We start from the raw sequence: 27,239 nt of genomic DNA, 5'->3' as shown, positions 1-27,239 counted from the left end.
CCATTATAGGTTATCTGACCTATGACAATTGGCAGTTCATAGTAAGGTATTATTTCATTGACAAGAAATTTTATAACAGTCCAAGCAGTTTCATTTTTGGTAAGACATGCTTCTGGCCAACCTGAGAAACTATCCACAAAAACTAAGAGATATTTATAACCATTCAAAGGAAGCCTTACCTGAGTGAAATTGACTTCCAGGTGGTCTCCAGGCAGTTCTTTTTTGCAGATCCCAGGGTGGGTTCACCTTCCTTGTTTGGTATTTATCTGTTGGCAGGTTGGGCATTGTACAGAGATGTCTTGGGCTGTTTGTTTTAGTCCTGGGATATAATAGGCCTTAGACAGAAAGTCAGTTAACTTGTTCTTTCCCCAGTGGGTTGCAGCATGTCAATCTTGGAATCAGGAAAAGTTCTAATTTGGTTCCCCCTTTGCTTTAGCCATCTCTAAAGAGATAATGTGGTGGGAATGAAGGCTGGTTTTAGGATATAAAGACAGGGTTACCTTGGTGGCTGGTTTGGAGACTTAGGCCATCTGTTCTGCTGTTTTGTCTGCAAAACTGTTTTCCTAATCACCGGTGAATCTCCTTTTTGGTAACCCCGGCAGTGTATAAAAGCCCTCTATTTAGGTAACCACATTGCCTCAAGTAGGGCTAATATTTCATCTTTATTTTATTTTTTTATGAACTTTCTTTCAGCAGTTAGTAACCCCCACCTCTATAAATGGCTCTGTGCACATGTGAAGTAGCAAAGGCATATTTGCTGTCTGTTTAAATATTTACTTTCTTACTTTTAGCCCACCTTAAAACCTGTATCAGGGCAATTAGTTCCTCTGTTGAGGTTCCTGCTTGGAGTGCCTGAGCCCAACTGACTTCAGTTTCTGTGGTGACTGCAGCTCCGGCCCTTCAAGTTCCATTTATGACTTGGCTGCTGCCCTCTGTGAATAGAAAGGTTTCTGACTCAGTCATAGGAACATCAGTCAAATCAGGCCTTCCTGAGCTCAACTGGTCAAGCATTTTTCCATGGTTGTGGAGGGGCTCATGTGAGTCATCTTCTGGCATTAATGAGGTGGGGTTCAGGGCCGGAGCTGGGGCAGAGGTGAGCTGAGAATGATCAAGCAACAGACTCTGGTATGAATAATAATACAGTTGGTCATCCATTTATCTAGTGCACCATTTAGGAGGGTCTCTACAAAGTGTTGGGTTATCACTGTGAGGGATTGTGCTAAGTTACCTTATCAGCCTCCTTAACTAAAAGGGCAGGGGCTGCTATGATACGTAAACAGGCAGGCTATCTGGATACTACCAGGTCTAATTTTTTTTTTATCTCTTCCTTAAATATCATTTTATAAAGTTTATATATATTGTTTTCTGAGTCTGTATGAGCATTGGTTAACATAATATAATATTATTTTTAAAACATGAATCAAAGAAAGACTGAGAGCTTTTAAGTTTTTCTTTTGTGTGGAAAAGTGGCAAAATGTTTTTGTTTTACTATTATTAACCTTTAAACTGATCAGAAATTGGTTATCTTTTAGAATCAATATTTACATTAAAATTTTTTTTTTAGTTGTAGGTGGATACAATACCTTTTATTTTATTTTTATGTAGTGCTGAGGATCAAACCCAGTGTGTCACTGAGCCATACCCCAGCCCCAACATTTACATTTTTATCTCAGTGTAAAAGGTAACATAAGGTTTAGGTTTGGTTACAGAACTTTAAATGATAAATAAATGCCCAATAAAATTTATTATCATTATAAGTCTGAAATAATTATTATGGGCAACTTCAGTTTGGAGAACACCAGCTTAATAAAATGTTCTTTTAAACCTTTTACTTTAAAGACTTGTATACCTGGAAGGTACAAACACAAAGTATACAAAAGAAGAGTAATAACACCACAATTATGTTGATGTTTTATATTAACTAAGTTTAGCTTTTAAAGAAAATTTAGATTGTATGATGTAATGCAGTACTCTAAATAACAGTTGTGGTTTGCAAGAGTTGTACAAACCCTATTTTTTTAACTAGTTGCTCTTGAGGCTGAGGTTGTAGCTCAGTGGTAAAGTGCTTGCCTCACATGTGTGAGGCACTGGGTTCAATCCTCAGCACCACATAAAAATAAACAAAGATACTATGTGTTCATCTATAACTAAATAAATATTTAAAAAAGACTAGTTGCTCTAGAGAATATAACTTAACAGACAGAATGTTAAGAGTAAATTAATGTTTTAAGAAATCCTTGTCATTTTAACATATAGATCAAACTTTGATTATATCAGTACATTAATATTTGACTTTAGGGAATAACCTTGAATAGCTCTGTTTGTGTTACTTATATATAACCAACTTAGTTACACACAAACCTTTTAAAATTTACTCTTTATTTACATAGATCTTTTTATCACTTAATTAGACCCTCTTGTTGTTTACTTAGCTGTATTACAACTTTACCAACATAAAGACTTACCTAGATATGTTTTTCTTTTTTTACTAAATATATTTTATACCTAGAACCTTTTAGTTTTTTTGTCTGTTTGCCAATTTGTGAAAACAAACAATGTTCAAGTATATCACCCCATAGAATTTAAGAAGTTAAGCATACTTGATATTGTATTTAACAGCTAGTATTTTAACTTTGTAAATTAATCAGATGTCTTTAACAATTTATGATTAATCTCAGATATGTCAATCTAATTTACATATTTTTTAAAAAGCAGGACACTAGACAAGTGTATTGAACAGTATTATCCGTTTCTTCCTTGTTGAAGAAAAATCCTAGAAATAATTTTATAGACATCTTTACTTTTATTTGTACCTGATTTAAATTTTAAATTGAACCCTTTAAATCATGTGACCCAAAAGTATTTGGATCCATTTAAAATTTTTTTTTAAATTTATGAGCTTATATGTCAATATTTTTTTGATGAGAAAAGTTTATTTAGGGTATGGTAGTCCATACCTGTGTTATTCAGCTCTGTATTGCTATGACCGAAATACTTCACCAGAATAACAGTAGAGAATAAGTTTACTTCTGAGTTCACAGTTTCAGAAATTCAGATCATGATCAGTTGGCTCTATTGCTCTGCCTAAGACAAGGCAGACTATCATGGAAGAATGGTATAATGGAGAAAAGCTACTAAGATCATGACAGCCCAGAAGCAGAGAGAGAATAAGGTATCAGGGACAAAAATATAAACCCAAAGGCATGCTCCCAGTGACCTGCTTCCTCCAGCCATACCCACCTGCCTACAGTTTTTACCCAGTATAGTAGTCCTTTCCAGTTATTAATCCATCAAATGGAGTAATCCAGTCATTAGGTTACAGCTTTTATAATCTAGTCATTTAACTTCTAACTGTGCCTCATACATGAATTTTAGGGAGATACTTCATATCCAAACCATAACATTTCTCTTTGTAAAGATCAAAATCAGGTAACATATTCAATATATAATTGTGGAGAGTAAACATTTTCATTTCCAAGTGAAGGAATAAGGACATAGAAAGAAGGGATGGGATCAAAATAAGATCAAAATCCATCTGGGTAAATATTAGATCCTGTGGCACATGGTGATGAGATGTGATTTCCAAAGAACTTTTGCAATCCTGTCCCTTTGGTCTTGCTGTTTGCAGTCCACATGGCCTCTCTTATCTCTCAGGGTTGCTCTTGTCCACAACCAGCAGCTTTCCTCAACATACATTTCATTTTACTATCATCTCTTTATCCTTGGGATGTCTATTTTAGTTTTGGCTTATTCTAGCAACTTCAGGCATCAACATTTCAGGGTATGCCTGTAGGGAATCTGACCTGCTACACTCGTCTGGTCTTTCAGGCCTTTGAAATCTCAGTGCAAGACTCCATATTATGTGTCAGTTTTGATCCGAAACACACGGAGACATGACAACATACCTGTGTACATACATATACAAAACAAACAAGGGCCTTGTAGCTTATTTTTAAAAACCTATTAGATTGAGAGCTAACCCTTGTAAATTGACCTCTGAATGAAGCAGAGTATTAAAAACCTTTATAGTTTATAGTTCAATAAAATGGGTCTGATCAGAAAAACACATTAATCTAGGTGTGCTGTATCAAAATTATGAGCTCAAAAAAATATAGAATTCAAAATAAAAAGGAAGGTATGCACTAAGGAGCACAGTCAGACAACAGTGTCAGGGACAGATGGAAATGGATATGAACACATAGAACAAATAAAAGAACAAAAACAAGGGACAGACCCTCTCTCCAGTCCCAGACCCCAGACTGTCTATTTACCAGGATCTCTGGGCTAATGATCTGGCATCTCCTCAGAGAGGAGGGTCTAATTAAGTGATAAAAAGCAGTACTATGTCCTCTTCTGGAGCTTCTGGGATTACAAGCATAAGCCACACCAGAAAGTCGTTGCTTATGATTCCTTTTTCTGCTTCCCCTTTATTTTTGTTTTTTAGCTTTATAAACCTCTCCTTACCCTCAGTCAGGGTTGAGATGTGGCAAGAGATTGATCTCTGCATCTTGGCTGCTGGCAGTAAAACTTCATGTCCTGCTGGGGCTGGGGATGTGGCTCAACCTGTAGTGCACTCGCCTGGCATGTGTGCGGCCGGGGTTCGATCCTCAGCACCACATACAAAGATGTTGTGTCCGCCGAGAACTAAAAAATAAATATTAAAAAATTCTCCCTCTCTCTCTCTCTCTCTCTCTCTCTCTCTCTCTCTCTCTCTCTTTCACTCTCACTCTTTCTTTAAAAAAAAAAAAGACTGACCCTGTGATTTGTCACTAACACACCACAACGTTATGGTCATCGAGGTTTTTACTCTACAACATTCCTTATGCTTGGCGAGGTTGGTTGACACTGATGTCATGGTCTTCTAATTGTTTGGAAATTTCATTTAAGCTCAGATGGATCTCCCTTAAATTCAGTATTTTAGCCTATGAGTTAATGGCCATCAGAGCATTCCAGGAATTATTAACCTCTAAATAAAAAAGATAGCCCAAGATAATTCTTATATACCGCTAGGATATTTTCTCCTCTTCTTAGAAAGAACCCCGCTTTACCACACTACCCTCCTTGCTGTTTTGGCTACTTTCCTGTTCAAATTCGAGTGTTCTTGAATTCCATTTGAAATGTGGTCTACATACTCAAACACTGTATGTATATATGTATGTGTTTATTGTGGTACTAGGGGTTAAACCTAGGGGTGTTCTACCACAGAGCTACATGCCCTTTTTTTCTTCAAAAAAAAAAAAAAAAAAAAAAAAAGGTCTCACTAAGTTACCAAGGCTGGCCTGGAGCTTGTGATCCTCCTGTTTCAGCCTCTGGGATCACTGGGACTAAGGGTGTGCACTAGACTAGTTGAACACAGTATTTAAATATGACTGAAGTGGAATAAATGGAGTGGCACTTTTAGTCCCTTGCTTTGGACACTGCTCTTCTATTAATGCTGCTCATAGGAGACAGGGCAGCAGACATTGGCCACAGATAACAAAAGTATGACTTTGGGGCAAGGAAATTGTAAGTCTTCATTTCCTGTCTTCTAAAATGTTTTTTTTTAAATCAACCTAGTTTTGTTTTTGCTAAGCAAGCATTCTTGCAAAGTGCTGGATGCAGGAGGTCTTTGGAATATTTATTTCTTCTCCTTTCAATCTCTTTTAGCACTTCTTTTTGGGTAGCTATATAAGATGATTCACTTACTTTGTGCATGTCCTGACCTAAAATCTGTACTTCATTCCTTTTCCCAGAGGTGATACTAAGAGTTTTCTTAATATTCCTACCATGATTTTTCTAGGAAAAGATTTTGCATTGTTTTAACCCAAAACAAGGAGTTAAAAATCTCCTTGTTTTGAGTTAATTCTTCTAGCTATTGAAATCTTTTTTTTTTTTTAAGAGAGAGTGAGAGAGGAGAGAGAGAGAGAGAGAGAATTTTTTTAATATTTATTTTTTAGTTCTCGGTGGACACAACATCTTTATTGGTATGTGGTGCTGAGGATCGAACCCGGGCCGCATGCATGCCAGGCGAGCGTGCTACCGCTTGAGCCACATCCCCAGCCCCAAGCTATTGAAATCTTTAAAAAATTTTAGTGACGTTTATCCAATCTACTGATGTTTGCCAGCTCAGCATTATCCATAGAATTGAGAGGCATGCATTCACAAAACATCTTAACACTGATGACAGATTTCTGAGGTTGCTTTCCATTCCCTCCCAATATTATGTTTGGTGTTCCAGCTCTCTAGTAATTCACCTATAAGTGCTATTACAGTAAAATATTACTAAAATTTTTGAACTTGTTGAAATTTAGTCACATTTTATATTTTTTAATGTCACATGCATGTAATGTCCATTAACCATTGCTTTGCACTGGAATAACATTTGTGAAATTAACCATTTGTTTTTCTCTTCTTGAAAGAAAAATGTTTAAAATTCCCCTGAATATGAAGTAGAAAGTATTGTTTTGTGTTTTTTTTTTTTAATTTCATAAAAAGGCACAAAGTAGTAATTTGTTGTAGCTTTTGAAAACCATTTTGGCTGTCTACTGTCCTCAAATTATGTGTTCTTAGAAGAATCTGATAATTTAGTAGTGGCAGTTTAATTAGTATCTGGACTACTAAAAAAAGGAGCCATTTGAAAGGAGCAGAAGGCTAAGTGTTCATTTGCTGGAGTACGGCTGCAGCAAAATAACTGGGGGGTACGAACAACTTGTGTAGATTGATACAGCAGGAGTGGGAGCCATTTATTGTAGGACAGGAGGGGTATTTATACATTCCACACAGCTTATCTTAATTAACATAAACTTGATATAGCAGTCAACCAATAAGGAATTGCCACACTTAATGGCTCGCTGGCCTTACTTCACAAACCACTCCCTCTGGCATTTTGCCAGGCGCCATCTTGACTTGTTTACAGACCCTAACATTTCTCTGGCAAAATGCCAGGCGCCATCCTGACTTGTTTACAGACTCTAACATTCATTGATGATATTTAGTATTACAGCATTTACAAAGGTGGGAATTCTGCTTGCTAACTAATACTGTTATGCTTATGAATTTCATTAATTTATTAAGTATTTGGCCTGTGTCTGCTCTGTGCATAGCGCTGCTGCATCAAAGCTGTGTGTCTGTTGTTTTTGTCTTGCTTACAAACAATAGCGGGGATGATGTGTGGCAGCATATAAAAACAAATGAGACCATAAATCAGTTAAGAGTTAAGAAGGAGAGTTTATATTAAAGTATGTTTATTTGAATGACAGGATAGAGAGGTTGGATTTTCAGAGGGATTATTTATAGTTTTTTTTTTTTTTTCTTTTTAATGGTGTTTGTAAAATCCAGGAGGGGCTGGGGGTGTAGCCCAGTGGTAGAGCACTTGCCTAGCATGTGGGAGGCCCTGGGTTCGACCCCCAGCACAGCATAATAAAAAACAAAAAACCAGGAGGATATTTTATTTCCATAGTCTTTTACTTAATGTGGTGGTTTATCCTATAATATTGGGCAAATGTGAATTTTCTTATTAGGTCATTGAAGTTATACATAGTAGTTGGGTTCATCTTGACAAAATCCTACATGTGTGGAATTTGGTTTTAGTTAACAATCCCCCTTTTCCTTCTTCAACTCCACTAGACTTCCTTTTGCTCATTTATTTATTTATTTTTGATTGGTTCTTTTTACTTATACATGAAATTACCTGTAGTATATTTACATATGCATATAACATGGTTTTTAAAAGAATTCCTTCTGCATTTCTGTCCCCCCACTCTGCCTCTTGATCTTCTTCTTGTATATTACTGATCTTTACTATATCTTGATGATATTCTATCCTTCCCTCCTCCTTTATTTTACTCTAGCTTTTATATATAAAAGAAAACATTTGACCTTTGAGTTTCTGGCTGTGGCTTATTAATGTGAATACTTTTGAGGGAGAATAATTTTCTTTTGGAATTTTAGTTTCTGTTTTAGTTTGTATTTAGGCACAACAGTGTGTAAGAGTTAAAGTAGATTGTTTGTATTTTTACTTTTTTTTTTTTGAGAGAGAGAATGAATTTTTTACTATTTATTTTTCAGTTTTTGGCGGACACAACATCTCTATTTTATTTTTACGTGGTGCCAGGCGAGCGCATTACCACTTGAGCCACATCCCCAGCCCATACTTACTTGTTTTTCTGTTTCCTGGGGATCAGACCACATCCTCATGAATGCTAAGCTTAGTGCTGTGCCACTTACCTAACCCCCTGGCCCCAAGTACCTTATTTTTAGTGTGGGAAAATTTTCTTTCTTTTTATAGTTCTAAGATTAATTTATTAAATTATTTAGTATATCAGATATTATCAGACTGTTAATTAGGTTTGGGAATTCTATTTGACAGGGAATTATGAGAATTAGTGACTTTTTATTTCAGTCTCCTAAGAGACCTTTGTAATAGTTTTTCAACTGCAGGTAGATCTGCTAATCCATTCACTTACCTTCAGTATCTCATTCATTTTTTTTTCTTTCACTTCCTTGATTGTCTAGTTCAGATTCTGTGGTAAATTTGTATTCATTTGAAAAACATCTGCAACTTCCTTGCCTTTCTCTTTTTATGATACCAATCTAAAAAACTCCTAAACTTCTTATGACATCAGATATTTAAAAATTTTTATTCTAATACACATGGCTTGAGGTAAAATAGTAGTACCTTATAGTTCTTGGGTCAGGGACTTTTTCTGATGAATTTGGTGTAAAAGGAAGTGATGATAGGACCATTGCAGATGTCTGGAAAAAAGATGGAGGATGTGAATGTAGAGACAAAAGTAAAATAAAATAAAAATTAGGAAAATTTGTAGGCAAAAATTGTGACAAAGAGAAGGATTAAAAGAAAAAAAATTTAAGAGGTTACAAAATCACAGAACTAATTTTGGAGAATTGGTAGGTGAACAGTAGCTGAAGAAATTATAGAAAGAGGCAAAATTTTAATTAGCCAAATAATCTTTAAACATTAACCACAGTATATGGCAAAGACATTATGACCCCACCTTTGACATATGATTTCACGGAATTTAGAAAGTTGCTAAAAGACTAAATTGTGAAAAAAATCTCCTTTTAGTACAGATTTTGGGCAAGTAATTGTAATGCATGTATTTGGTTGGAAGTTATCCAGTGGAAACAGATTGCCACCATATTGACTTGTATGGAATGGTTGGTGGAAATGTAAGTGCAATTTCAAGAAATCTTTAGAAACTAAATGTACCCTACAACTCAACAGACTGGCTCCTAGGCTCTTTTTCCAAAGGATATGAAAACTTAAATTCATGCAAAAAACCTATATGTTATTGTTTATAGCAACTTTGTAATAGTAAAAAAGTGGAAAGAATTAAAAATTTTTACAATAGTTGAATGGTTAAACAAACTTACAGTTAAACATATATTCTGTGGATACTACCTAGCAATGTAAAGAAGATAATCATTGATACATGTCACAAATTGGATGGATTGTGAGCATTAAGCCAAGTGGCAAAAATATCTCAAAAGGGCACTTAACTCTGTGATTTCATTTACATAACATTTTCAAAATGACAAAATTCTGCGGAGGGTATAGAGATTAGTAGTTGTCAGGAGTTAAGGATATTGCTCTGAGGGGTGTTGATGACTGATCCGTAGCATGAGTGTGCTCTTTATAGAGATGGAAAAGTTTTGCATCTTGATTATGGTAGGATTTACAGAAATTTATGTAACAAACTGATACCTTTACAGGATTAACAGATAAACAAATTGATCATCAAATTATACTATAACCATTGGGGAAATATGGAACACTTCTTGGTACCATCTTTGTAACTTCTGCAAATCTGCAAATATTTCAAAATATAAAGTTAAGAAAAGGTAATCCTGATAGTAAAATGTTAACTTCAAAACCAACACAAAAGTTTTGGTGAAGAGCTATTGAAAGCTTTATGAGTGAGTTAAAACTTTAAAAGACTTATTTAAATAAGTAATAGGCAAACTGTTTTCTATATTTCTCACAATATTTTTGGGTTAGGATTGGCTGTAAAAATTTTAATAACATGATATATTGGTGAGAGTTCTAAATAGCATATGATAAAAGGCAAACAATGTACATTCATATAGTACGGTTTAGAAGAATGAATTATAATCTTCCTTATATGCTAAGGTTATTTTTATTGATTTCTACTATTTTAATGATAGTACTCTAAAAATAATCTAAATGGATTGAGTTTACAATGTGTTCTCTTGTGTAAAGAAATGTTTTTATACTTGATAAATTAGGATTGTAATTAGAATGCTTTATAAACCAGATAGGAAAGATTCTCATTGATCATGTTATTAATTTCAAAGATATTAAAATTTTCTGTGAATATATCCTATTTTTGTTATAATATTTCTTTATGTTTGAACAAACTTTTCCCCTTCAAAACAATTGAGTTTGTTTAAAAGGAAAAGAGAGTTGGTGATCTTAAAATAGTATAATTTGCATAAATCATTTGTAATAAAGTTTGGAGGTGTTATAATTGCTAAGTGAAAGCCATTTAGAAACAAAGGGATAACATTCTAGGAATTTCTAACAAGAGTCTGGTAGTGTCTGAGGAGTCAGGAAGAAGGCTGGATACTAGAATAAGTCTTGCCTTCGGGTTCAAACCTTGTTGCACTCAGTTTTAGCTGTCTGTTTAGAATATGGATGTTTATATGCTCCTTAGGATTATTTTAAAGATGTTTTCCTATCAAGTTGTTATATGCGTTTAATATAACAAACATTCCTCTAATGTTTGGACTTAGGCCAACTTCCCTTTCTGAATCAAGATACTTTTGGGCATGTTGGTTTTTTCGAGGTCATGGATGTATCCTGTTTTGCCTTACTCAGTGCTGGGAGGAAAGGCAGTGCTGCTTTCTCAGCATTTACATGAAGTGGTGTGGTGTTGGCTTGTCTTTAGAGGAGGAGGGATCAGTTATAGCAAAAAATAAGTAGGTCATGTTCAAAACAGGTTAATCTATAGTAGAAAAGGGTGTAAAGTATAAACATACTATTTGAAATATTGTTAATATGGTGATATAATTATGTTGATAGGAGGAATGGGTAATAGAAGAAGACAAGTAGAAAGTGTGGAAATGGTAAATTACAATGTTCAAATTATTTAGAGATTTGAATAAATCACATGTGACTAGTTCACACTGAGATGTGCTATGAATATAAAATACACATTGAATTTTGAAGAAGTAATAATAAAAATAACATAAAATAACCCTCCTCTTCTTTTTTCTTGTGGTGCTAGGAATAGAACCCAGGGCCTGTGTGTGCTACGCAAGCACTCAACCACTGAGTTCTGTTTTTAACTCCATTGATGTTTTTTATATCGACAGTAAGATATTTTAGATATGTTGAGTTAAAATAAATCATTAAAAGTAAATTCACATGTGTTTACTTTTTGGAATGTGGCTATTAGAAAATTAAAAGTTATGTATATAGCTTATATTTCTCTTGGTCTGAATTATTCTAGAATGAACTGTAGGTTAGAACATGCAATTACAGTTGGTTATCTTTGTGGGGCAGTAGACTTAAGTCTGGAGGAAGTTGCATTAAGGGAGAGTTGTTTTTATTTTAAACCCTTTGCCATCTGATTTTTTTTTAAGTGTTGATGAAATTTGATTTAAAAGTACCTCTTTAACAAGGACTGTTGTCTCTACCTTAAAGTACCTTAATCTGTTGTGGTGTAAATTATATACAAATATTAATCATTGTAAGGAATTTTGTAATTAAAACTAGTAATTATCTTATTCACTGTTTTTTATTTCAGTTTTTTCTTTATCAGAAATAAAGTACTCATTTTTTCTGCTGTTGTTTAGCTTATTGCAGGAGTGACCAGGATACTACTTTTTAGAAGTAATGCCCACAGAAAGCGGAAGTTGTTCAACTGCTCGCCAAGCAAAACAAAAGCGCAAATCACATAGCCTTTCCATACGAAGAACTAACAGCTCGGAACAGGAGAGGACAGGACTACCAAGAGAAATGCTGGAAGGACAGGTAAGTTAACATTGATCAGTACCTTATTTTAAAGATGTTGATCATGTTTCTAATGTTATAAATATAGCCAAATACATACAGGCTTCTAAAAAATGATTTGGGTTATCAAAACTTTATCAAAATTCTCCCCAAATGAATCCACTAAAATTACTGTCAAACACAATAGCATACACAGAGATAGAATTAGATTTCTGGGTTAATGTATTGATAATACTTAACAAAAAGAAGTAAGTGTGATAGTACGAATTAGTTTTTATTCTCTGTGCAGGTTAATTGACAATATAGTTTTGCATTTTCTTATCTGGAGAAAAGATCATAGTTTTAGCAATTTTTGTTCTCTGAGGAGGTTTTGGAATTAGGTCTTTTTTTTTTTTTTAACATTTGAAAAAATACTTTTGGTTGTAGATGGGCACAATACCTTTATTTTATTTGTTTGTTTTTTTGTGGTGCTGAGGATCAAACCCAGTGCCTCACATGTGCTAGGCAAGTGCCCTATCACTGAACTATAGCCCTAGCACTGGAATTAGTTCTTTTAGTAACCTAATTTGACTTTACTTTTATCTCTGCTATAGTGAGTATACTGTCCTTGATTAAATGCATTAATACCATATTGATAAATTTTGCTTATATTTCTAGTTTCTTTATAGATGATGCAAATGTTTTGAGTTTTTAGATTGTTATTGTGAAGTCTAAGGTATGTTAATTATATGAAAATAAATTATTAGAGATATGTTTATATATGTGTGTATATAAATAGTAATTTTATAACTATTCTTTCACAACTATATTAGTTCATTAGACACACTGCTGCAGGAAAATAAGATATCTGAGAAATTGGTTCTTGTGAATATTGGGTCTTGTTAAAACTTTGCTGATAACTTCATGATTGGGATTTCTAGGCTACAGCCTCCAAAAGGGCAGTAGTGTCATCAGTGCAAATTTAGTTTTTGTGTGGTTATCCGTCAGTATTCTTGGGGGATTGGTTCCAGGACCCCCCAAGAATGTCAAAATCCATGGTCCTTATTTACAGTTGTACAATATTTGCATATAATCTTCTGTATACTTTAATAAATCATCTCTAGATGACTTATACTTAACGAATACAATGTAGATGCTATGTAAATAGTCGTTACACTGTGTTGTTGAGAAAATAATGACAAGAAAAAAAGGAGTCTTTTTTTCCCATTCAGATGGTTTTTATCTGTAGTTATTTGAATCCAGGGGTCTAGAAATTGCAAATGTGGAGGGTCAACTATGCCAAGTTCTATTTTCCATAAAAAATGATTATATTTTAATGTAATGATGGAAATAAAAATCATAAAAATAACTATGGTATTCTTATTGTATAACTTTGCTAGAACTACTGTAACAGAGTACCACAAACTAGGTGGTTTAAACAACAGAAATTTATTTTCTCACAATCCTGGAGACTGAAATCTTAGGTCAAGGTGTAGAGAGGATTGGTTTCTCTTGTAGCCTCTATCCTTGGCTTATAGATAACCACCTTTTTCTTGTGACCTTGTGTGGTCTTTCCTCACTAATCTCCTTTTTTTTAATAAGGACACCAGTCATAATGGATTGGGGCCACTTTTGTGACTGCATTTTAACTTAGTTACTTCTATAAAAACTCTTTTTTTTAGACTCCACCTTGAAATATTGTCACATTCTGAGGTCCTTGGGCTTGGATCTTTGGCATATGAATTTTGGGGGACATAATTCAGCCATTTAAGAGAGTGAAACCAGAGTTATGTAGGAGAATTTCTGTGATGGTGGGAATGTTCTGTGTATTTTATAAGGGAGTAACAATGCTAACTGTGACAGTTGGGTACTTGAAAAATGGCTGGTGTGATTTAGAACCTGAAATCTTACTTTTTAAAAAATTTTAATGATTTTACATTGACGTTTACAGTGAAATTGAGCTGGTGGCTACTGTATTGGACAGTGCAGGTAAACAGTCTAAGATAGTTTTAAAATTATTATTATTTTTTGGTTTACTTACACTTTAAGCAGTGAGAATTCTGCAACTTCTTGCTGGTATATTCTAGTTATTTTCCACACAGGGTAAATATAAATGCATTCTTTCCTGGCCTTCTTGTGTTCTTGTCCTCCATTGTGACATAATTGCATATCACAGTAACGCTTATGAAGGTAATTCAGAATTCTGCAAGCTGAACAACCTAGTCCTCTATTGCTCTATGGCCTTCTTCGTGTCTCTCACCTAGACACTACTTATTTGTTGAATAAGTGCCAGTAATTTGGAGTGGGACCAACCAGCATGTTCTGTTAGTGGCCAGTGTAAGGTGCTCTACCTTCCTTTTGCAGCAGGAGGGTAGAGAGTGATGTGTTTGGTGCATGCAGTAGGCATGGTAGGTAAAAGTAGAATGATTAGAACATAGAGCTGTTGATTGCCAGTAAATTGAATTGTAGGTGTAATCACTATCTAGGCAACTTATGTAATAATGCCCTTTCAGTTGTTGGAGAGCAGAATAAAAAAAAAGTGAAGATTAGTCTGAATGAGATATTAGATTTGTAAATCAGAAGTATTTTAAAAGGCAGTGATTAGTGTGCCTTCTAATCTGTGGGAGTCTTATCATTACAGAGGTCTGCTGAGTCTCTGTCTTTATCTACCTGTATGCCACATTGCCTGTGGTTGGCAGAGCTACTTTTTGCATATCTGTACTACTTTTTCAGGTGTATGTCAGTGTTGATATGATAAAGTGCACATTCATTTAAAAGCTTTACTTAATCATAGTAGCTTTCCTGTCTTGAATTTTCTCAGTTGGGGCCAAAAGTGGAACACCTATTTCAGGGATAGTGATAATAAATGGCACAAAAAAGGAGAACTGATAAAATGGGGTTAATGATTTGTTTACCAAAATGCATCTCAGCTTTGTTTTCTCTACCAATTGCTTTTATATTAAGAGGTATTTGATATTCAAGGAATTTGTGCATAGTAAAGGTTTTAAAACATTATGGGTATAGGTGAGTAGAAATTGGTGTGTGTAAAATAGATATGGCCTTGAATGGGAGTCAGAATGGCTTCTCTAAGGTAACATTTGGGAGGGACTGTTCCAGCAGAGGAAGTGAGTGGAATACACAGAGACCTTGAGGCAGGTCAAATAAATATTAAATGCACTTCTCAGCTCAGTACAAGCTCATGTTTTGTATTTTGTGGTTATTGGGATTTCTTTTTTGATGGCTTAGTTTACATTTCCATTGTAATTTTAAGTTTTTTTTTTGTTGTTGTTGTTTATTTCATGTTCTTTATCTACATTTTAGAGGAATGTTGAGATTACCAGTTCTGCCAGATTCAAGTTTTAAATTAGTGGTTTTACATGTAAATATTTTTAAGTGGTTTACAAAATTTGTATGAGAAATATCTGATTAATACAAAACTCATATTGCTAAAATGTTATCATTTTCCCTAAAATTTATTTTCCTAAAGTGTTAACCTGAGCCAGACACGTTGATACGTGTCCATAATCCCAACAAGGAATCCCAGAGGCTTAGGCAGGAGAATCTTGAGTTCAGAGCCAGCCGCAGCAACTTAGGCTAAGCAATTCAGTGCAACCCTGTCTCTTAATAAAAGTATAAAAAAGGACTGGGGATGTGGCTTAGTGTTTAAGCGCCTCTGGGTTCAATCCCTGGTACAAAACAAAACCAAACAAAAAGTTAACCTAAGAAGGAATTTTATTAAACAGCGTATCTTTTGTAAAAATTTGTAACTCACGTATTTGCTAAAATCTGTGCTATACATAAATTTGAGAAGTTACTTTGAAAATCATACTGATAGCAGTTAAATATTGGAACATTATTTTAGAAATATTTCTTGAGAATTTTTGGAGGGGAATTATTCTTGAATGCTGGGGTGAGTGGAGGACCCTTGTAGACCCTACCCTGGAGATTAGAGTGCAGATGATATCCAACAATTTTCTACTTATTAGCAATGTTCAGGAAAAGTAAATGCTTTGTGTATTTAACTTGGTGTCTACGATGCTACTCACTCATTTGACCCTACTCAAAATTCAGCTGAGATGTTGCTTCTTCCCATTGCCTTCCCTTGACTTTTAGACAGAGACTGGAGTTGTGAGAGAAGATATGCAAAGGCATGAAGAATGTGGCCCAACTGGGAACTTAAAAGTTAATGTTTTCACTTAACTAATAGACATTTTGCTCTTATAGGTGAGATTTTCCTTTTTTCCCTCTTCCTAACAGTCCTTTAGGAATTAAGTAGTTATAGGACATACCTAGTTGATTTTGCTTGAAATACAATGGATGTTAATGAGATGATAAAGCACATATTAAAATAAATTGATAATAGCATATGATAGAGCTTAAAGGCTATTTGTAATATAATTTCACCTATGGGTATTGCCTTCTCTACAAATTTGGAAAATTTTTGAATAGGTAGGCTTTTATCTTGTAAAAGAAAAATTATGTTATTTTGAAGAAGCAATTGTTTTAAAATCTCATATTACCCTAGCCATTTATACAATTTGATTATTGTTTTCTCTGTGGAAATTTGAAGCTTTTTGGTTGTTGTTGTGCTGGGGATTGAACCTGGTGCCTCGTGCATGCTAAACATGAACATTAAAACTGAGCAACACTTTAAAATTTGTAAACATGTTATGTTTAAGAAATAGAATACAATATTATATAAAATCAGAGTTTAGGATAAAAGATATTTACTTTGAAAAAAGTATGTTGGTACTTGGTATTACAGTTTCACATTCATTCATTCATTCATTCATTTATTTTAAAATCTTTCTCTTCTACAGGATTCTAAACTACCTTCCTCAGTTCGCACCACACTTCTGGAACTGTTTGGTCAAATAGAAAGAGAATTTGAAAACCTTTATATTGAAAACTTAGAATGTGAGTATCTCATCTTAAAAAACTTTTAAAAATATATTTTTCTAGTATAGATGACATAATACTTTTTTAAATTTTTATTTTATTTTTTTTAGTTATAGTTGGACACAATACCTTTATTTAATTTATTTATGTGGTGCTGAGGATTGAACCCAGCACCTCTCACGTGCTAGGTTAGCACTCTACTGCTGAGCCACAACCTCACCCCACCTTTATTTTAGACATTTATTTTTATGTGTTGCTGAGGATTGAACTCAGTGCCTCGCACGTGCTAGGCAAGTGCTCTACCACCGAGCTACAATCCCAGCCCCTTAATACACTTTTATAACTTTGTACCTGTGTGTAGAAATCTTGATAGTAAAATTTGTGGATAGGTGTTCATCACTGTATTAATTTTCTATTCTACTATAACAAACAGTGGCTTAAAATAACACAAATTTATTGTCTTAGAGTCATATAGGTTTGACATGATTCTCACTAATGTCAAGGTCTTGGCAGAGCTATGTTCCCTTCTGGAGGCTCTAGGGATGAATATTTCCTATTTGTTGGTATGTGACAGGATTCAGTTCCCTTGCCAAATTACTTGGCTCACAGGACCTCCTGTCTCCCTTAGTGATGGAATCTCTTGTTGTCTGTCTGACCCAGCCTTCTGTATGTCCTCCATTCATAAAGATGTTTTCAGATTGAGCCCTCTGGCCTGTTTTTCAGCCTACTCTATCAATCTAAGTTGTGATTTCATAAGAAATGAATGCATTTTATTTTTCCTCACCAAGTAAACTTAAATTGAGATGATTTTGATGCATGTTTTTATTATACCATCATTTATAAATTTCCTAAAATGCATATAGTACCTAACCTATTAAACATAAATCAAATACATTTTTAATTAGCTTGACTTTATTTTTTCATTTTTAGTTTGGAAGTAATATCTACATATACATACAAAATATCAATAAAAAGAGAAAAAAGATATCTACCATTTTCCTTGACCTTATTGAACTTTTTAAAGGAAACCGTGTTTTGCATTTTTCACTTTTAATTCTTCTGTGATTATTTCTATAAACATATGTAATTTACTTCTAGTTTTAGATCTGCACAGTGAAGGCTGATTACATTAATGTTTCATTATGAAATGTTAGGAACTAAACTTCATAGAGTTTCTGTTATAAATTTTTATTATGCCAGTATAACTATTCATTCTTTCATGTTTATCTACAAGTTGATTCCAAAAATGAAATATTAACACGCTGCATTTGTATTATTAAACTGTTGTTTATAACTAAATAAACTGATTAGATAAGTAGTGAGAATATAATCCTGTGTCACTCAGACTTTGCTGTTGGAAAATATATAATGTTTTAATACTGGATTTTTTTTTTTTAATTTACGTTAAAAATTTGTAGAGGGAAAAGTGATTCCAAGTAGGTGCCACGTATGGCATCTTAATTCTAAGAGTTTTTTTTTTGTCTGTCTGATTTTTAGATAGAGTTTTAGCACTCAACTCAAATTATTGAGTTTCCATTGTGATCTAAGGCCTTATGTATTTTATAAATTCATGTAGTTTGTTCAAGGAACTATAGGATTATGCTGGGCATGGTGACACCTGCTATAATCCTAGCTACTGGGAGGCTGAGGCAGAGGAGCGCAAGTTCAAGGCCAGCCTGGGCAACTTACTGAGACCTTGTCTCAAAATAAAATAGAAAAAGGGACTGGTTAGCTCAGTGTTATAGTACTTGCCTAGCATGCACAATGCCATGGGTTCGCTCCCCAAACCATAAAACAAACTATATGATTACAAATTACTGAGACTGAAAGGCACTTTGAGTTTGCATTGTGTAGCACTTATAGTTTTGGTAGCTCCTTACTATCCTTAAGATAAAGTTTAAGTTGTTCCGACTGGGTGTGGTATAGAGCCTTCAGCCCTTAGCTTAGTTTTGACCTTACCTCTTGCTTACGTTTGACCAGACCAGTCTCCTCATAGAGTCCTAGGAGGCTGCATTGTGTTGTGGCAAGGATGTAGGTTATTGAGATGGGTGGACCAGGTGTGTCACATCAGTAGCTTTGTGTCCTTAAACTTGTTGCTTTCCTGGCCCAGTCTCTTCTCTGCTCCCCAGTATGAATAAAAGTGTAGACATGCAGGTCTGCTCTTGAGAATCCATATTTCTTTCTTTTTTCTTTGATTACCCTGTTCTTTATTCCTGGAGTCCTGCCTTTTAAATGTCCTAACACCCCATTATGTTGTAATTCCTAGTTCATCAGGAATTTTAATATTTCTTATATGTGATTGTTACTTAGAGATTATGTGGTGTTATATACCATCAATTACATTGTTAATTGTGTTTTTTCCTCATTTGCTGTGTCTTCAGGTAGACTATTTCATTAAATTTCAGACAGTATCAGAATAATATTTTTAAGTATACAGAATAAAGCACAAAGGAATTATGTTAAAAAACAATGTTGAAATGCAGGTACTCTGCTGGGAGACCCTTAAGAGTCGTGTCTTCATGGGGTAGCAAGAGTGTAGGAGATTTATTTTATTTTGTTTTTGGTACCAGGGATTGAACAGGGGTGCTTAACCACTGAGCAACATTCCAAGTCTTTTTTATTTTTTGAGACAGGGTCTCTCACTAAGTTGCTTAGGGACTTGCTAAGTTGCTGAGACTGACCTTGAACTTGTGATTGTTCTGCCTCAGTCTCCCAAGTTGCTGGAATTAAGATGTCCACCACCACACCTCCTGAACTTTTTATTTTATTTTTTTTGGACTGGTATCTGGAATGATGTCTTGAGTTACTGGAAATTTGTGATCTTGCCTTTTTAGTATTATTTCTCTTTATTTAGACAACAATAACATGTAAGGTTTTTATGTGTACAAGTTTTAGAAGTGGTGAACATTTAAACATAAAAAAATTTTACATTTTTGAAAATTTTTTTTTCATTCTTAGTGCGTAGAGAAATTGATACTCTTAATGAACGTTTAGCTGCTGAAGGACAAGCGATTGATGGAGCAGAACTGAGTAAGGGCCAGCTCAAAACAAAAGGTAAGGTGAATGCTCCTGAAGTATTCTCTTACAGATCATTTACCAAGGAAATTTGGGATTTAGTGAAGGATACTTACTCACTTGCTTTTTGCTCTCAGCAAAACTTTAGAAAAATATGTAATTCAGGTGTGGTCTAGAGGAATAAATCAGGGTGCTTGGGTCCTTGTTCCATCTCTTCTCTGAGATCCATGTCATCGTGGGCAAACAGGCCCTTCTGCTTTCACTTTCTTTCTGTGTAAGACAAAGATCCACTTTGCAATGCTGTGGTCCTTGGGTAGTTTGATTGTATTTGATTGTTGATTCTCTGTCTCTACAGCCAGTCACAGTACCAGTCAGCTTTCTCAGAAACTAAAGACCACTTACAAGGCTTCAACCAGCAAGGTATGCAGGGCTCTGGCTCTCGAACCAGTCATGTGGTGTTTAAGGTGTGCAGATGTATACTTTAAATTGCATATTTTCCAATTAGAAATGTGTAATAGAAAAAGATAAATGTCTGGTTTCTAGGAAAACTTAATCTTTAAAAGAATATCATGTTAAGAAACTAAAGAAAGTAGACACATAGACACTAAGTTACTCTAATACTTACTGAGATCAATATGTTATGTATTAATAAATATATTGTCTGTAGAGGAAAAATATATTTTCTGTTTTTAATTGGCTTGACATAAAGGCTCTGAGTTGGAAAAAGCAAATAAATAGATGTAAGATAATTAAAATTATGTTTGGGCTAAAGTTACCATTATCTTTTAAAAAATCTTGTAAGAGAAAGATGAGGAAGTAAAGGTCTGTTTCTGAGGCAAATAAAGGGCATAAGTTCAGGGAATTTAGCTTGTAAAGTATTTGTGCTGATGTTGAAATGGTAAGGATTTAATTGTTTGGAAGTCAGTCTATGATGAAGCAATGTTTTGAGGTAATTTTGTGTGGATCTCTAGTTTCGAGTATTTTGAGTGTGTAAGATAAATTACCTACTCATGGTGAATGTACATTCCTTTGGCTAACCCTGAGGGGAAAAGTTGAAATTTGCTATGATTGCATAGTTACTGTTAGCTTTTTATTTTTCCAATTTGTTCTCTGAACTTAAAGTTGTATGGCATGACAGCTACAGTGACATTACTTATAATGAATAGGGAAAAATCAGTGTTTCTATTATTTCTTCTTATTTAGAAGTTTTTGGTAATTATTGTTTAAAAGGGAATAGTGTTGCTGACACTTTCTACTCTTTGCTTTGATAGCACCTAGAATGTAAGTTGCTAATTTTTGTTTTTTTTTTTTTTTGGGGGGGGTCTTATATTATCTAGCCCACAATGTTTTGAAATTTTTAATAAATTTAACTTTTTCTTCAAAATGAAGTGTGAAATTATGTTTTTCCTCATTTGATCTCTTGTTGCATTATCTTGAATGACTTTGCTTATTCTGGTGCTTAACAGTTGTATGTATACAATGTGCAATCTTAGAATTCTAAAACTTTCTGATTGTTTCTGAAGTAGAGGAAGAAATAATTATAAAAAGTTATTCTTTACCATGAGCAATAAAAAAATAAGGTTTGGACAAAGGTAAGGTTATGTACAGTAATACTCTGCTTTAAAAAATATATTGGAGATATTTAGAGACTTAGTCATTTAAGGACTAGAAATTCATCTGAATTTATAAGAAACATTATACTAATGATTTTTAATAGCATTTGCACACTGTGTGTACTCATCTTAAGAAATAACATTATCTGAAAATTGAAGAAATAATTTAGTAACAGAATATATTCTGATTTGTACTACAGCATGGATTCTTGGTATTAAAGCTAAGCATGAATGCAACAAGAAAAATGCTACAATCTAGATTCATTACTTTCCTTCCTTCTGACTCAGAGCCATGAAAGGCAAGTAGCATGTTTGGTGAGATAGTGGGAACACAAGTGTATTAAGTAAACCCAGAAGAGGTTTTTCCCCTTCCTGGGTGGCTAATGGTGTATTTCTAATGCTACATTGGGAGGGAGGTAAGATAGTTTAACCTGCAAAGTACTTTAAAGAAACTTATGGAATTGTTAACCAGTATTTTTATAAAGTATCTTTCATTGTAGAAATTAAAAAAAAAAACCCTTTCTGATTTTTTCAAAAGTGCTTTAGATTGCATCTTAGTTGAAATGATTTAGGATAATAGGCCTAAGCATCATTTAGTTGCTTTTCTGCTGCTTTACTATAAAGTTTGAATGTTCCTTCTAAGTAATTCAGTCTGTTTTGTTGCCTCTTTTTGATTGTGACTAAGTCAATGTTTTAAAGAAAGAGTTAAAGTTAATAGATGGTGAAAATATAGTGGGCATTTTGAAAGATACACATGAGATGATGTTACAATATTCATAAACAGCACATTATCTTCTGCTTGCAAAACAACACTAAGAATATAGTTGGACTCTCATGGTGACAGTGATAACCCCTCTATTCTTACTGTAGGAAGGGGATAAGTGAAAAATGTGGTTTCTTATAAAACTATTATTTGTATTAGAAATGGTGAGAGACTTGGAAAATGAAATTTACTACAAGTTACTATGGGGAAAGTTGTATGTGGTCTTTAACTTCACTCTCTACTAAAATATTGTGATATTTGGTATTTAACGGACATTTTATGTAAGCAAAAACACTTTGTTATATTGTGGAGAGATCATTTTGCTGGATTGAATAGGTAACAACTCTCAGAAAGAAATGAAGTTAAGCAAGTCTTTTTATATTATCTGTCAAATTTAAACTAACTCAGACGGAATCTGTGTATATTATTGGTAAAAATGTCAGATTCTTCTTCAAGTATTTTGCTTTAGTCTTTCACTGTATCAGGGAAATACTTTGAATGGCACATACCTGAATTGATGTAACAGTGGATTGTGCATTTTTATGTTAATTTAAGAGTAAATTCAAATACAATTTTTAGGGCTTTGCCAAACTAGTGTTGAAGTTGTATGATGCCATCAATTTTTGACTTTCACTTGGTTTTATGGTTTCATTATTTTGAATAATCTACAATATTCTGATTTATTTAAAAGCTAAGAAGGTTTTCTTTTATCTAAGAGCACTTTAAAAACCAAATTTCAAAGACATCTTTTTTAGTTTCTTCCTTACTCATTTTTCCTTTTAAGAGGAAATGAGAATTGTTTGTTGAATGTCATTATATGAGATAATATCTTCCTATGTGTGTACTTCATTGTCTGTATTATTTTCATGTTTGACTCCCATTAGACTGTGCGCTTCCAAAAGGCCAGGAGTTCATGTGTTGTTCAGCTCTGTTCCTCCATTTAGTACAGTGCCTGGCTTTGAGCAAGTGCTCAATAAACAGTTTAAAACAAACCTGCTCATCTGTTAAAAGTGTCGTCTTTTGTTTCTCTCCCAGCACGGGCTCTTTTTCCCTTCTGATAAATATGATTGGTGTAAATGATCAAAAACAGAAAAAAATTAAAGATTTTCATGGAGCACAATAATATTAATAGTTCAGGTATTCTTCCTTTTTCATGTCTGGTTGGCTAGCTAGCTCTTTGTTTTTTTTAAAGAATTTGGAAATTTTGTCTGATGTTTCATATTTGTGGAAGAGTGACTTAAAATGCCTACCTACGCCTTTCTTCTGTAGTAAGAATTATTTACCTGACTCCAGTGAAGTGGGGGAAGTCTTCCTTCTCTGTGATACCCAGCCGAACAAGCCTGACTTACTATGCAAGGTGTTTCAGTTCTGTCCATGCTTTTGTTGTGTTCCTTTAGTGTTTACAATATATGATTGATTTATGCTTTTTTCAAGAGATTATTTTTGTTTTTCCTTTGTAACAGAAAAATTCACTTCAGTAAATGTTTAAAAATGCTCCTTCCCCTCTTAATTTTAGATTGTCTCCAGCTTTAAGACTACCACATCAAGGGCTGTCTGCCAGCTTGTAAAGGAGTATATCGGCCACAGGGATGGTATCTGGGATGTCAGTGTTGCAAGGACACAGCCAGTGGTACTTGGGACTGCCTCTGCTGGTGAGTTGCACCCTGATCCATTTGGCTTATCCAGATGTGACTTTGCTTGCAAATTGACTGAGGTAGGTGACTGTCAGGAATCAGTGGCCTTTTTGTGTCCAATGGTGGACTTGAATTTCTGAGGAAGGAAATACTTGAATTTAACTTAGTGTCATGTTAAGGAATCAATATTCACTTATGGCTGCTACATAAGTGGGATTTTAAAAATGTTAGGTATTTTTTGGTTGACTTTGTTCCTGTTATTCATAGCCAGATATATTTCTGATTTGTAGATAGATTTGACATTTCTTTTTTTTTTTTTTTTTTTTTTCACTAGTGAAGTAGAGCTCAGGGAAATGCACATTATCTAGGGAGCTTAGCTGGCAGTGGAGACTGGTGTCCCTCAGGGTTTGCCTGCGTGAATCATGGGGTAGGGTGTTAGAGAGAGACTTCTTTCTTCTCACTATAGCAAGAGACTTTATGGAAAGCTAAGGTGGTATAGGTATAACATAATAGCCCTTCAGATAAAAATTGCCAAAATTTAAAATGGTACTCAGTTTTTTGAAAATGATTTTCCAGCATGTGAGAATTTAATACTCACTAGACTTTACTTTTTTTTAGTTTTATTGATTTTTTTAGATTTATTGAATGCATTACAATTCTTATTACACATATAGAGTACAATTTTTCATCTTTGTATATAGAGTATGTTGACGCTAATTCATGCCTTTATACATGTACATTTTTTTTGCGCTACAATTCTTATTACACATATATACCACAATTTTTCATAACTCTTTGTATATAAAGTAGGTTGACACCCAATTTGTGTCTTCATATATGTACTTTGGATAATGATGTCTATCACATTCCACTGTCCTTGCTAATCCCCTGCCCCCTCCCTTTTCCTCCCACCCCTCTTCCCTATCTAGAATTCATCTAATCCTTCCATGCTCCCCTCCCTACCCCACTATGAGTCAATCTCCTTATATGTTTTTTTGGGAATGGCTAACTTTACTTAGCATTATCTTCTCCAACTCCATCCGTTTACCTGCAAATGCCATGATTTTATTCTCTTTTAGTGCTGAGTAAAATTCCATTGTGTATATATGCCACATTTTTTTTTTTTTTTATCCATCCACTAGGGCATCTAGGTTGGCTCCACAGTTTAGCTATTGTGAATTGTGCTGCTATAAACATTGATGTGGCTGTGTCCCTGTAGTATGCTGTTAAGTCCTTTGGGTATAGTCTGGGGAGAGGGATAGCTAGGTCAAATGGTGGTTCCATTCCTAGATTTCCAGGGAATCTCCATACTTCTTTCCATATTGGTGGTACCAATTTGCAGTCCTACCAGCAGTGTATGAGTGTACCTTTTTCCCCACATTCTCGCCAACACTTATTGTTGTTTGTCTTCATAATAGCTGCCATTCTGACTGGAGTGAGATGATATCTTAGAGTAGATTTGATTTGCATTTCTCTGACTTTACTTTCTAAAGGTAAAATAGAACATGATATACTTATATATCAGTGAAGAAAAGTTCTGTCTCTTTGAAATGATGTTCATACATGAGCATTTCATGTTGCTTTCGATATTACAAATAAAACATGAAAAGATTCTAATGTTTCTGAAATTTTATTTGGAGAATTGGCATTTATCAGATTTTTCTTAAAAAATTTTTCCCCACTCTTAATGCATCTAAGATAAAAGATCCAAAGGAATATTTTTTTTGTGTGTCAAATAAACTAACTAGACTTGGATACTGTTTGAATTTTAATATTGAAAGATATTTTGAAAAATTTCAATATCTCCATAAAATAATGAAACCACATAGGACTGGAAATGTGTCTCAGTGTTAGAACGTTTGCCTAGCATGCTCACGGCTCTGGGTTCTTTACCAGCTCTGTAAAGAAAAGGAAAACTAATGATACTGTGCGGTCAGTGTAGACTAGGAAATTGAGTCCATGATTGTTCATTTACCAACTCTATGGCTTTAAACAAGTCACAACCTTTCCAATCTTCTTGGAAACTTTTTTTTTTTTTTTAAAGATCCATTGAATATTCTAGAGTAGTAGAGTAGTAGTAGTGTAACCTTTATTTATTGCGTATCTTATATGTTTTTTTTTACAAAAAAGACTGTAAAATTGATGATGGCTATGTTATGACACTTTTATTTTGATCTTGCAGATCACACAGCTTTGCTATGGAGCATAGAGACAGGGAAATGCCTTGTCAAATATACAGGCCACGTGGGTTCAGGTAAACATTTACCTAAATGAGCAGTGTTACTTTTGGATTTGTTTTTTTAAATCTTTCATGATAAAGTCAACTATATTCATAGAAAGTTATGTATTTGACAGAAAGTTTTACTATTTTGGTTGTCAGGGACATTGTGTTATATTGAGACTATGAAAAATTTTGTGCCTTTAGCTTGGTTGGACTTAATTAAGGGAAAAGATTAGCTCCCTAAACAAAGCACATGTCGTATATTAGTCTACATTTTATCTGATATTGTGTATAAACCATATGTAGGAAGTTTTGTAATTGATTTAATATATGCATTTTTACAAAATATGTATCTGTTTTAGAAGTTTACTTTTAATGATATTTTGGATATATTCAGGCTAAATAAAGGATACACCTTATTATTGTGCTTCGTGTCTGTAGTTAATGCTATCTACAATAGCTCTTTTCTGCCTTTTCATGAACCAGCGTCCCAACCAAATTTTATTTCTCACTTTTCTCCAAAATGCCCTTTGAGTTTCTTTCTGACTTAGAATGCCCTCATTGATAGCCTCCATCAGAGGCAGGCTGCCACTCACTCACCACCTCTGCCAGCTGACACTGTACCCTTAATCTTTGTAGAGACTACAGAGCCAGAGTTATCATTGTCTTTAGCTTGTACAAAGTTACACACTTGGGTTTGTTTGGGTGCCTTTCTGTCCACTTCAGTGGTCCCATCCAGGCCAGGGCTCCAAGTGAGCTGCCCTCATCTCTTCCCTTTGTAGGATCTTTTATTTTTCAGCTCTTCCTCTTGTCACCTGTGTCTTCTGTCTCTTGCCATGGGCCTTTCCTTCTCAACATATAGACAGGCTCATACCTTTCCCATAGTGAACATCTTCTTTCCATGCTGCTTCCTTACCTGCTTTCCTTTCCACCTTCTATCCCACATACTGCATCTGTGGCACTGTTGCATGGCCTGCAATTTTCTTACACAATGCCTGGGATATATATAATAGGTTCTCAAAATATAACACAACTCTGGTAAAAGAATAAGTATCGTTTTCTGTTTCTGTGTCTTCAACTCAAATTCATTCCTTAAATATATTTGTTTATTTCTAGCAAATACATTGCTTAAATTTATTAC

At 34.3% G+C, this 27,239-nt stretch overlaps 1 protein-coding gene across 3 annotated transcripts in view; it reads left to right on the top strand.

The window, feature by feature from the left end:
- The window catches only part of Wdr37 (WD repeat domain 37), a 72,035-nt gene that overhangs the window by 5,268 nt on the left and 39,528 nt on the right, over positions 1-27,239 (top strand). For all 3 annotated transcript variants that reach the window (XM_026412564.2, XM_026412574.2, XM_026412584.2), the window contains 6 exons: positions 11,818-11,995; positions 16,774-16,870; positions 19,811-19,906; positions 20,223-20,287; positions 23,760-23,895; positions 26,060-26,131. In XM_026412564.2, the coding sequence (XP_026268349.2) occupies positions 11,858-11,995; positions 16,774-16,870; positions 19,811-19,906; positions 20,223-20,287; positions 23,760-23,895; positions 26,060-26,131 (604 nt within the window). In that variant the 5' untranslated portion in view covers positions 11,818-11,857. The remainder of the gene's footprint in view (positions 1-11,817; positions 11,996-16,773; positions 16,871-19,810; positions 19,907-20,222; positions 20,288-23,759; positions 23,896-26,059; positions 26,132-27,239) is intronic.

The sequence above is a fragment of the Urocitellus parryii genome, chromosome 9 (genome assembly GCF_045843805.1).
Source record: "Urocitellus parryii isolate mUroPar1 chromosome 9, mUroPar1.hap1, whole genome shotgun sequence".
Taxonomy (NCBI): Eukaryota; Metazoa; Chordata; class Mammalia; order Rodentia; family Sciuridae; genus Urocitellus; species Urocitellus parryii.
The sequence above is the reverse complement of the archived record's forward strand: the minus strand, read 5'-3'. Positions and strand labels throughout refer to the sequence as shown.